This window comes from Dendrobium catenatum, unplaced genomic scaffold (genome assembly GCF_001605985.2).
Source record: "Dendrobium catenatum unplaced genomic scaffold, ASM160598v2 fragScaff_scaffold_419, whole genome shotgun sequence".
In the NCBI taxonomy this organism is placed as follows: Eukaryota; Viridiplantae; Streptophyta; class Magnoliopsida; order Asparagales; family Orchidaceae; genus Dendrobium; species Dendrobium catenatum.
Window position 1 is genome coordinate 208,033 of NW_021318881.1, and position 12,989 is coordinate 221,021.

Genomic DNA, 12,989 nt, shown 5'->3' on the forward strand with positions numbered 1-12,989 from the left:
TTCTCCTATAGTCATAGTTTCTACTCCCTGAATTGCATCTACTTCATCTTCTTCAATTTAGGTTCAGAGGGCTTATCCAATTAATCAAACACTACATGGGTAGACTCTTCTACTACAAGGGTTCTCTTATTAAATATTCTATAAGCCTTACCTACAGATGAATAACCTAAGAAGACACCCTCATCAGACTTGGGATCAAACTTTTCTAATGGAAGTTTTCCATTAATTAAGATAAAGCACTTGCAACCAAAGACATGTAAGTGTGAAATATTCTGTGTCCGACCCTTAAGGAGTTTATAAGGAATTTTATTCATCTTTGCCCTAATATTCATCCTATTTAAGATGTAACACGTCGTGTTAACCACTTCTGCCAAAAAATATCTAAGAAGGGTGTACTCAGCTAACATTGCCCTAGTAGCTTCTACCAAGGTTATATTCTTTCTTTCTGCTATTCTATTTTGCTGAGGAGTTCTAAGGCTGAGAAATTATGTTATATTCTTATCTCTTGATAGAATGATTCAAATCTTTCATTTTTAAACTCTCAACTATGATCACTATAGATTGTTGAGATTTTGCATCCTATTTTTCATTGAATCTAAGTGGAGAAAATCTTAAATTCCTCAAATGACTCATTTTTATACGCTAGGAATCTTACCTAAGTGATTCTAGTAAACTCATTTACAATTACATATCCATAATTTTTTCCACCTAGGTTAGCTATGCTAATGGGTCCAAATAAGTCCACGTGAAGAATTTCTAGTGGGCTAGATGTAATCACATCCTTAATTGAATGAAATGTTGATTTTATTTGTTTTTTTAGTTGGCAAGCATCGCATAGATGGTCCTTATTGAAGTCTAACTTAGGTATGCCTCTAACTAGATTTATCTGGGTGATATTTCTAAGTGTCTTCATACAAACATGACGTAGTCTCCTATGCCATAACCTTGAGTCATCAATTATCTTTTTTAAATAAAGTGAATTTGAATATTCAATGCAATCAAGATAACATGTAAACATTGTATATTCATTTTTCTTCTAATACAAGTTCGTCATTGAAATTAATCAGGCATTTGCCAGAGTAAAATTTTATGTCAAAACATTTGTCATACAATTGACTAATGCTTAATAACTTATGCTTTAAACCATCAACTAATAACACATTCTCAATTAAAAAATTCTTAGCATTTATAACCATACATGAATCCACCACTTTCCTGGTGGTGTTCTCTCTTAATGTTACTTTGCCTCCGGTCTTGGTTTCTAGAATTATGAACTTCTTCATGTCTCCAGTCATATGTCTCAAGAAGCTACTATCCAGGTACCACATGCTCTCACTAGATCTTTTATGAGAGCACCCTTAGAAAGTTATTTAAGGGTTAGATTTGGGAACCCAAGTAAGTTTGGGTTCCTCCTTATTCTTGCATGAATGAGATGTATGCATGTTATACTATGATGAATGCAATTTAGGTCTCCACACTAGGTGTCCTATGGTGAATCATACAAGTTCAGGCTATGTGACCTAGCATTCCACAAGAAAAGTACCTAACACCAGGAAAAGGGTTCACTAACCTATGTGGGTGGTGATGCCTCTTCCTAGGTTTGAATGATTAATGCTATTGTGATGGATTGTAGAATTCCTCAGGTGAAGGTGATTTTTTTAATTTTCATTTAAAGCCTTTATCTTTACTTGTAAAAATTTGTTTGCATGTTTAAGATTTGTATTTTCAAGTTTCAAACGATGTTCATTGCTATCTAACTCCCATGCAAGTTTATCTACACTCTTAGACTTCATTTCTAATTCAATATGCAATATTTTTAAGGATTCGTGTGCATCAATTAATTCAAAATGCTTCTTATTTAATGCATCAAACTTATCAAGCAGAGACATGTGATCTCTATCTAAATCAAAATTTTCTTTAACTAAGTTAGCATGCTCAATGTATAAAATACTAAAAATAATATTAAGACGAGCATGCATTTTCTTTAACTTTTTATGTGAGTCATGGGTTTTCTCAGAGATAACCAACTAATCTTCATATGAAAGTTAACATACCTCGTCTGGATCCGATTGATCAAGATTATCATTATCTATTAGACACAAATTTTTTACCTCCTCTTCTCCTTCTTCTTATGATGATTCTGAGGCAGAGTCAGCCCAAAATATGTTTTATGTCTTCATTTTTGCTTTCTTATATTTTGCTTTCTTCTTGCCTTTTTCTTTAGTTGGTTAACTCTTTAAGTTGGATCAATCAGCTCAGAGGTGACCTGGTTTCCTGCACTCAAAATAAATCATGTCAGATGAAACTTTAGTAGTTCTTGAGCTTTTACCTTTGTTCCAATTATTCTGATGACGCCTTTTTTTTAATTCTAATGACGCCTTTGTTTTCTTTTCAGAAAATTCTTGAACAATCGGGTCATCAAGGCTATGTCATCTTCTTCCTCCGCTATAGAACTTTCACTTTCTCAGTTATTTGCTTTCAATGCCATCGTACGCTCCTTCTTTTCTACCGCATCATTTTGCCTTTGACTCACTCCTTGCTCATACGCAATGAATGACCCAAGAAAATTGTCAATAGAATAAATATAAAAATTTTGCATTCAGTTATTGCATTAATTTTAGCATCATTGGAACTAGGCAAGCATCTAAGAATCTTATTAACCTTTACAGAATTAGAAATTTCTCTACCTAATGCATGCAAGGATGTCACAATTTGGGTGAACCTAGTGTACATGTCATATATAGTTTCGCTAGGTTTTATTCTAAAATGTTTATATTCATGTAATGGAATGTTAAGTCTAGACTGTTTAACCTCACTAGTTTCCTTCGTACGTGATACACAGTCTATCCCAAATCTTCTTACCAGTATCACAGGTAGATACTCTCATGTAGTCCTCAGATATTTTAATGCAAAAAGAAACAGTTGAAGCATTTTGCATTTAATTGAGATAGATCCCTATCATCATTGCTCCATTCATTAAAAAGTACTTGCGTTATAATGCTATTCACAAGTTTAAACGATGCAGCATATCCTTCTTGAACCTACATCCACATACGATATACTATAGACTGTAAAAAAGTAGACATTCTAATTTTTGAGAAATCAAATAGAATATTTTTAAACATAGGTGGACGTGTTATAGAATAACCCTCCGTAGTATTACGATTACCAAAATGAGCCATGGTCAATTTTTTAAGGTTTTGTAAAATTCTTTTTTTGAAACCCCGCTCTGATACAAATTGAAATTACAAGATGCGCCAAGAGGGGGGTGAATTGGAAATTTGTTGTAATAAAAAGGCAATCTTAAACAAGAGTTCTAATTTTTTAATGTTTTTAAATTTTAAACAAAATAAATAAATTGATGCAGAAGCGAATACTTAAAATAAGATTTCAATAATATATGGTGAAATTTTAATTTACTCAATAAATAATTGCAATATTATTTTCACCAAGCAATTATAACAAAAGTGAAATGCAAAGCGTAAATAAAGTACAGTAAGGGAAAATCACACCAGAGAATTTATAGTGGTTTGATCACTTGACCTACGTACACTTCCTGGAGTCCTCCACTCCGGGAATATGACTACTAAATAGTAATTCTCCTTTTTCCCCCACAGTAAGGCAGAGAAGCCTTATAAACCTCACTTTCCCCTTCCCGGCATGGCGAAGTACCACACGCTATATCACCCTCCTAGTGACAACAACAAACATTCTCATTTTTCTCCCACCTGAAGAAGGCAGAGTACCTTAGAGGCACGAACCTTTAAGGATCTCCCCCTTAGAAATCTTCCCACAATAGCTTCTTGAGCCATTGAAGAAGAAACGTTTAGCAAGCTAGGAGCAACCGTGAGATCTGCCTCACACTCCTTCTCTCTCATAAAGCCCACTTTCTCCTTCCTCTCACAAGCCACAAAAATCTTCTAAAAAACTCTCTATCAAGAAATCAGCCTCTAGTCATGCTCCTCTCTCACACACATATCTCTTAAAAAGACAGAAATTTAGATATTTAAATTAGGCTCCAAGAAATCCTAAATTTTTAATACAATCATTTTTATTCGTATAGTACGATCTAAGATCATACAATACAATCAGTTCAAAATAGCCTTTGTTCTGGTACGAAGGAGTATGAACATGCATTTTTTTTAATAATATCATGCAGTACAATATAAAATCATCCACCATGATATGTTAAATTCCTTCTATTTGTACATGACGAATGCTGGGATGAAGAAAACCAGTCTCTATACATCATATGGTATAACCAACTTTATACAGTACAATATAATAAAACCTTCACTTCGTCAATTACGATGCTCTGGATGATCGAAAATAGCCTCGGTATCTCGTATAGTACAAACCATATCGTACAGCATGATTACAAATAAATAATTAATCCTTGATTTGATTTACTAATCATAGGGTTAATTTAAGTAAGTATTCAAAAACTCGCACTATACGATCCGATTGTTTAGTACAATCCGATCGTATAGTACGATTAGTTCAAATTTACAAATTAAAAACTTACTTAAATTAATTTGGCGGCTAAGGTTTTTTAATTAGAATCTCATCATACAGTACAATACGTGTCGTACAATATGATTTATGCACAGATAGTCGTTGAGCTAGAGCGGATCGCATAGTACGACTGAAACTCGTACAGTACGATGGACAGAAAAAAAATTCCATCATTTAAAAACCTCTCCATTTGTGTGTGTGTGCATGGGTGCTCATTTTAGCATACACTTTATGGCCAGACTCAAGAAAAGAAAAATAAGAATAAATGATAAATTACAGGGTTATAGACTCAATTTCCTACTCTACACAGTAATTGAGTCTTTTTGTTGTCCTAAGAAATTTATGAACTCCTTGAAATGTTAGTACTCACAGAGAAGAGCATAAATCAAACATATTCAATGCATAATAATTTAGTCGACATTATTTGTCATCATCAAAATCTCAAAGTGGGAGTCATGGACTGTAACAGGTTGGAGATGAATTCCCGTGTACAGGATGGTTGTAAAATGGGATTTCGATTAAATACTTTGGTTAGGTGTTTTCCCCTATTGATTCAATCGAAACTCATTCGAAGTTATAAGAATATGATTATTATATTGATGGGCAAAGAGTGACTACTCTATTTACTAAGCTAACGGTTTACTGATGCAGATATAATACTATAAAACATTATGATAGTCATGACTTATTACCTATTTAGTATGACTATTGAAATTAATGTTCTTGATTGTTATTATTATTGTATGTATTTATTATTACTTCATGGATTTGTTGTTATTCTATTATTCTGCTACTAATATCACTGAATTATTATTATTATCGATTTAGATACTGATATTATTTGATATTATTCATTCACTACACTAATACAGAAAATGTGATATACTGAGCACGTGATATAGAATAATTTGATAGTTTGGGTACACTCTTATATGATTTTATTTCTTGACATAATTTTGACAGTCTTTATTAATGTTTTAATTTGATGATTTATATGATTTTTTTATAAATTGTTATTACAGATATGATGATTAATTTATAAATTTGACTCTCATATTGATTTATTAGCTTTTGAATTGGATTTTTTTTTTGTTTATAGATTATAGTGCTAATATATATGAGTTTTACTATTTATGCACTAATTCAATGATCATATGAATGTAACTACAATGATTTGACTATTCAAAAGCATCTTACTCTTTTATAATGCTTTAAAATTAGTTATAGGTTTTCGTAACCTATTGGGCTTTCTAGCTCATTATATGTGGTTAGAAGATTTCAGGTCATGGAAGCAAATAAAAGTGTGAGACTGTTAAGGATTTCTCAGGTTTTATTTCTTTTTTTAGTTATTCTTTCATACTCATAACAAGATAGATATGTGATGATTATATAAATCCTAAATATTATATATGACTTTTGTGAATAAATATAGATGCATATATTGACATTTTGAATTATATAATTTGTTTTGTTGTTTATAACTGATAGATGATATTAAATAGCTTTGGTTATTATTTTTTAAAAGATAAAAAAAATAATTTTTTTAATTTAGATTATAGGGCATCACAATAAGATTCCAGCCACAGACAGCGAGAGTCGTGTTAGGGTTTCCTTCTCCCTGCGCCGCTCTCCACTGCTGACCGATCTTCTTCTTCCCCCTCCTCCGGCTAGCCCGGAGGACTTTCTGTTTTACTCATGGCTGAACCACCTTCCTCCTCTGACTTTCCTCCGCTTGGAAAGATGTCTGATGGAAAATCTCTTCCTTTGCTGAGGAACTGGAACAAAGTTTTTGCACCTGATCTTTCTGCTCCCAAAGCTTTTCAATTTTCTCATCACCCGGAGGAACCAGAGATCATTCCTTTCTCGGGTGAAAAGTTGAGCTAGGGAGCCGAAGCCTGGAACCTTTGCCTCGTTGGCTACTCGATTGGTCGAAGACCTTACTATGAAGCACTGTTGGGGGCTATAAACAAAACCTGGAGTCTAAAGGGCTCGCTGCAGTTATTATCCCTAAATGAAGGTTTTTTTCTTCTCCGGTTCTCTTGTCAAGAAGACTTTGACATGGCGTGGTCGAGAGGTGTCTGGTTCCTGCTCGGCAAGCCATTTGTGCTTCAAAAGTGGCATCCAAAGTTCAAACCCATCAAGGAGGAATTTTCATCTGTTCTGATCTGGGTGAAAATGCACGACCTCCTGCTTGCATGTTGGAATTCAGAGGGGATATCACGTATAGCGAGTAAAATTGGGATACCGGTTACAGCGGACAAGCTGACCGAGCAAATGACAAAGCTAACCTACGCTTGTATATGTGTGCTGGTGGACAATCTTGCTACATACCCGGACGAAATTCAGGTATCCCTTGATGGTGATGTGGTCACCTTAAGAGTTCAATATGAATGGCGTCCTAACCCCTGCGATCACTGTAAATCGTTTATGCATTTTTCATCATCTTGTCCAACTGTTCCTAAAGTTAACTCAGAAGATCGCCCGAAGGAGTCGTCTAATTTAAGAGGTAGGAGTTTCAGTCGAAAGCCACATAAAAGGCCTAACTCGAAAATATGAATTTTTCCAGACCTCCTGCTCCAAATGCTTTACCAAAAGAACAAGAACCTATCTGCAATAATGTCCATCCTCCTCCTGTCACAACAATATCCAACCTCCGGCAGCCAAATACCATCATTACCAATGTCTTAGGGCAACCTATGACATATCAACCTCACTCCCCAACCGCAAAAAGCAATCCACAGTTTGATGTCAATCCCATTGGAGATGTGCCGCCTATTGAAGATGCTATTGTTTTTGGCATCCCGAACCTCAACTCTCTACATAAAACTATCTCCTCATCATCTACATCTCAAAACTTCAATCAACCCAAAGACATAATATCGCCAAATAAATTTGATGCTCTTAACAGTATTGAAGAGCAATTTCAGCAAAACGAGGATACTCAGTGCTCAGTTGAGAATTTGGGTTCCACTATTAGTGGGAAATCTAAGGCCTTGGAGAAGGGCAAGCATCCACAATATAGTGTGGCGTCAAAAAAGCCTGCAATGGGGAAGCAGGGCAAAAAACATCAACAACAATTATAGTATTAATGTCCTTTCCACCCATGGCGGCGTGGAATATCAGGGGTTTCAATCACCCTGATAAAGTTTTGTCCTGTAAGCGACTAATCAAGTCTTTCAACTTGAATCTGATTTGCATCCTGGAAACTAGGATCAATTCCAATACTCTTCAAGACCCTTTCTTTGAAGCCTCACATTCTCTGTTTTCGAATGAGAATAGTTGCCACAATTTTGCTCTATCCACTTCGGGTAGGATTTGGGTTAAATGGGATTCATCAAAGCTAAGTTTCAAACCTTCTCACATCTCGGATCAAGTTATATCGGGTATTATTTGGGTTGCTAATAAACCTTTGTTCCAGCTTTTTGCTATCTATGTTTCGAACAATTCTCAAGACCGTAAGAAACTATGGGAAATTTTGGCTCACCTTGCTCATTCTAATGATTTCCCTTGGGCTGTAATGGGGGATTTTAATTGCTGCAGGTTTGCATTTAAAAAATCTGGAGGTACTACCATAAATCATGCTGCTTTGTCAGATTTCAATAATATGATTTTTCATAATAGATTGGTAGATTTAAACTTTGTGGGTTTTAAGTATACATGGTTCAATTAGCGCACTATCAATCCTATACATATAAAGCTTGATCGTGTTTTAGTGAATGAGGCTTGGGTGAACTCCTTCACAGACACTTTTTGCAAATTTCACAGTCCCTCCTGTTCGGACCATTGCCCCATTATTCTGAATAGTGGTATGAAGGTGCAAGTTCATCATCGTTTTCTATTCAAAAACTTCTAGACCAATTTTGACAAATTCTAGATGCTTATATTGGAGGTTTTTTCCAAACCGTGCCTTGGGAACCCTATTTCTCATTTCACCAATAATCTGAAACAAATTAAGATTGGGGTGAAGTGTTAGGCTTGGTCTTCCTCTTCTTGCATAACTAGGCATTTGGATGTTTTGAATGCTAAGCAAGCTGAAATTTTAGATAGGTTGCAGAGAGAACCTAATAACTTGGAAATTAATCATTCCTACAAGGTTAGCACATTAGAATTAGCAAAGTTCAACAATTTTCTTGCATCCTGGATTATACAAAGGGCAAAAGTTAACTGGTTAAGGCAAGGGGAAGATGATTTAAAGTTTTTATTTGCTAAGATTATAATTAGAAGAGGTGGTTCTAATTCTGTGGGAAATTTACTTGCTAATCCTTTGGCTTCCTCTAGAGCTGATGTGGTTAATTCTTTAATCCAGTTTTATCAAGGTCTGTACAACCCGCCTGCACCCCCTTACCACAATTTTAGTGATTTTCCGACTGGGACTTTGCTACCACACTCTCTTTCTATCGGTATTATCTCTCCTGTGTTAGATGAAGAGGTGAAAAAGGCTATTTTTTCAGGTAAATCAAACTCTGCACTTGGTCCAGATGGGTTTAATTTCTTTTTTTACAAATATACTTGGAATATCATTGGTCATTGGGTTTGCAAGGCTGTTTACTCATTTTTTAAGAAATTTTATATGCCTAATGGTGTGAGAGCCATTGCTTTGGCTATCATACCTAAGCATAAAAATGCAGCTGATATTTCTGACTATAGACCTATAGCTCTCTGCAATGTTCTTTACAAAATAATGGCTAAGGTTTTAGCTGAAAGAATGAAACCTATCATGAATTTGATTGTTTTGGACAATCAAGCTGGCTTTCTTAAATCGAGAATATCTACTGATAACATTCTGCTTGCTAATGATATATTATCTTATGCTGCTAAGAAAAGTGCCTGCAACTATTTTTGTGCTAAACTGGACCTCAAGAAGGCATTTGACTCGGTTAGCCAGGAATTCTTACTTAATAGGCTCCATCAAAAAGGTTTTCCTTCTCTCTTCGTTAACTGGATAAAAGTTTGTATAACCGATGTCAATTTTTCTATTCTGCTAAATGGTGCCCTAGAAGGTTATTTCTCTTCTACTGCAGGGCTTAGACAGGGGTGCCCTTTAAGCCCTTACCTTTTCTGTATAGTGATGGATGCTTTCTCTAATCTCTTGGAGTGTAGGGGTTTTAGAGGAATTTCTTTTGACAACCAATCCTTGTCTCATCTTCTATATGCAGATGACGTTTTAATCTTTTGGGAGGAAACAGTTGAGAATTGCAACAAGCTGAATAATATTTTGAGGGAATTTGCTGATAACACGGGGCTTCATGTAAACTATGATAAGTGTGCTATTATGTTCCCTAAAAATCTAAGGAACAAGCAGGATATTTGCCAAACTCTATCAATTCACAATGTGGCTAACAAAATCATGTATCTTGGTATCCCTTTATCCTTTTATAAGCTCAAGATTGAAGACTATTTGCCTCTTATGGATTGTGTCAATAAAAAAATGAACAGCTGGAAAGCCAACTTACTGTCTTTTGCGGGCAGGCTCCAATACCTGAAATTCACTATCCAAAACACGATTGCGTATTGGATTAGAGGCTCCATTTTACCAAAAATAGATCACAAGTTTATTAAACGCACTAGTTCTAGATTCTTGTTTTTTGGGGATACATTGATTGCTAAAAAATTACATATGGTGTCCTGAGATAAGATATGCAGGCCTAAAAATAAAGGTGGTTTGGGGATTCCTTCTATCTCTGCTATTCAATTTGCTTATAACTGTTCTGTGATTTTAAGGATGTATAATGTTGCATCTCCACTATCCAAATGGCTCCTTTGTATTTATAAGTCCCCGTGGAAGCCGCCCCCTATTTTTGCTTCTAATTTATTAAAATTTATAAGTAAAACTGCTATGGAGGTAAAAACCTGCTTTAACTTCATCATATCTCAAAATGCTCCTATATCCTTGATATGGGATCACTGGTGTCACAATCACAATATTGCTGAATTCCTGGGGGATGCGTATTTGGGATGCTGTCCTGATATCACCATTAATAGTCTAATTTCTGGATCTCAATGGGTATTTCCTGAGAACATTTCTCTGAATTTGAAAACTCTGCTTGCTGGATTTAGCATTGAGGATGGTGAGACTTGCCTTAAATGGAAAAATAGTAGTTCATATAAATTCAAGAATTGCATTGAGGAGTATTATTCTGAATTACAAACCTGTTCTTGGCACAAATCGGTAAGGGAAAACAGAAATATTATGAAACATTCAGTATATGCCTGGATGTCTTTGGTGGGCTGACTTAAGACTGCGGATGCACTTATTTCTCGTAACATTTTGGTTCCTGTCGGTTGCAATCTATGTCAGGGATTAAATGAAACTGTATCTCACATTTATTTCGAATGTGATTATGCTTTTTATGTTCTTACAGCGATTATACCTAGAATGAAAACATTCCTTTTTAGGCCCAACATTATGTAGGTTTTTGAATGGATTAAGGGTAATTACAAGGGAAACAAGAAGGCTAAAAACTTCTATTATACCCTCATCTATTGCATTATTTACCACTTATGGAAGGAGAGGAATGGTAGGAGATTTGGGCATATTTTTAATTGCCATAATACCCTGATTCTTAATGTTAAAAGGAACATTTATGAGAGAATAGCAAAATGGAAGAACTCTATGGATTACTTGGAACTTCTGTAACAAGAGATGCGGCTTATATGCTGGTTAAGTCCCTACTCTCATCCAGTCGCTGCAAGCATTTTTTGAAGTCTTACCTGGACAATGATGAAGCTTCCGCTCTGGGTCCCTTGGATGGTCTACGAGCAACCAGGGATTTTAGGTTTTTCGTGTGCCTTAATATGTTTAATCTAAGTCCAGGTTTAGATATACTTGGGAGCTCTTTTTTGCCGGTTGGTTTTCCTTCTACAGGTTTTATTCTGGATATACTTTTGGTATTCATGTCATCTGGTACACTTGAATTGGAAAATCAAATTTTGCTTTTATAATTATGCAGCAAAGGCTGATAGGGTGATTAAATGTAATAGGTTTTTTCTTTTGTTTTGAAGCAGTTTTGTCTTTGTTGTTTTCGTTCTTCAGATTACTACTGGTCAATTGTGGTAGCAATTTATGATTTCTTATGTATTCTTTCTTTTCATGAATGAAATGGGCCTAGTGCCCCAATTTTCCCAAAAAAAAAAAAAAAAAAAGATTCCAGCCACTATGTATATTATGCATTTATTGTTTATTTAGTGCAGGTTTACTATGTGTTGATTGTGCATTAAATTGTATTCACTACACATTGACTACAAATTTACTGTGTTTTGGCTATTTGTTTAGTGTGTGTTTACTATGTGTTGATTATATATTGATGGTGTATTTATGGCATATTTAATGCATATTGATTGTTTGTTTAATGCGTGATTACTACATGTTAACTACATATTTACTCCTTATAGATTGCATATTTTCTTCATATTAATTGCATATTTTTTATATTTATTGTGTTTTAATTGTCTATTTATCATGTATTTACAATTTTTGTTGCAGGATGTGTATAAGGATGAGAAAGAGGAATATGAGTTTTACTGCAGCTATGCTAATAATATTGATTTTAGTGTTTACAAGGATCATCATAGTTATTAGCCTAATTCTAGAAAGATAAATGGAAGAACATTGTGTGTTCAAAATTTAATTTCAATTCCCGAATAAAATATCATAAATTAGAGACCAAAACTGTTTATCTAGTTATGATTAGGTTTATAGTGGATGGAGAGGGAAATTGTAAGGTAAATATATTTATTGAAAGTCATAATCATGGATTGGCTAGGCAAGAAGACTAACATCTTCTTTGACCATATAGGAATGTGTGTGAAGAGAAAGCTTCAGTCCTTAATAAATTATAGAAGCTGGGATAAGAATTGTTGATGCATTTTCTTACCTGAATGATGAAGTTAGAAGAGTCCAGAATGTTGGAATATTCTCTGTGAGGGATGCATATAGTTTATTCAAAAAGAGAAAAGTGTAAATATTTAATTTGGGGATACTAACTCTTTGATTCAATTATTTAAATATCATTAAGTTGATGACAATATGTTCACATGGAACATCTAAACTGTTGAATTTGATAGACTGTTAAAATTTTTTGGGGTTGTGGGATGGCTACGATCAATTATGATTGCTTTGGAGATGTGATGATTTTTTATATTAGATATATAGTTGATAAAAATAACTTAGTCTGTGCACCATATGTCAAGGTTACTAATCATTGGCAGAATATTTTATTAGGAGTGGCCTTTTTATGAGAGAAAATAATTAAAGCATTTACATGGTTATTTAGAACATTTATACAAATAATGGGTGATAAATATCCAATAATAATATTTACTAATCAAATCCAAACAATGGTTACAGCCATAAAATTTGCATTACCTCATACTCAAAATAGATCATACCAATGGCACTTCTCTAAAAAGGTTCCATTAAAAATCTGATGCTTCAATAGCAAATTAAAGTTAAAGGAATCTTCTATCAGTGTTTG

The 12,989-nt window shown here is 34.4% G+C and overlaps 1 protein-coding gene across 1 annotated transcript; it reads left to right on the top strand.

The window, feature by feature from the left end:
- The first annotated feature begins 6,573 nt into the window (after positions 1-6,573).
- LOC110105861 lies at positions 6,574-7,071 on the top strand. The gene has a single exon (XM_020835526.1). It carries the CDS (start codon positions 6,574-6,576, stop codon positions 7,069-7,071), a length of 498 nt encoding a protein of 165 aa, XP_020691185.1.
- Positions 7,072-12,989: the final 5,918 nt, after the last annotated feature.

What these genes read in the sequence shown, in the direction of transcription:
- LOC110105861 (XM_020835526.1), top strand. Translation starts at nt 6,574, where the DNA reads ATGGCGTGGTCGAGAGGTGTCTGGTTCCTGCTCGGCAAGCCATTTGTG.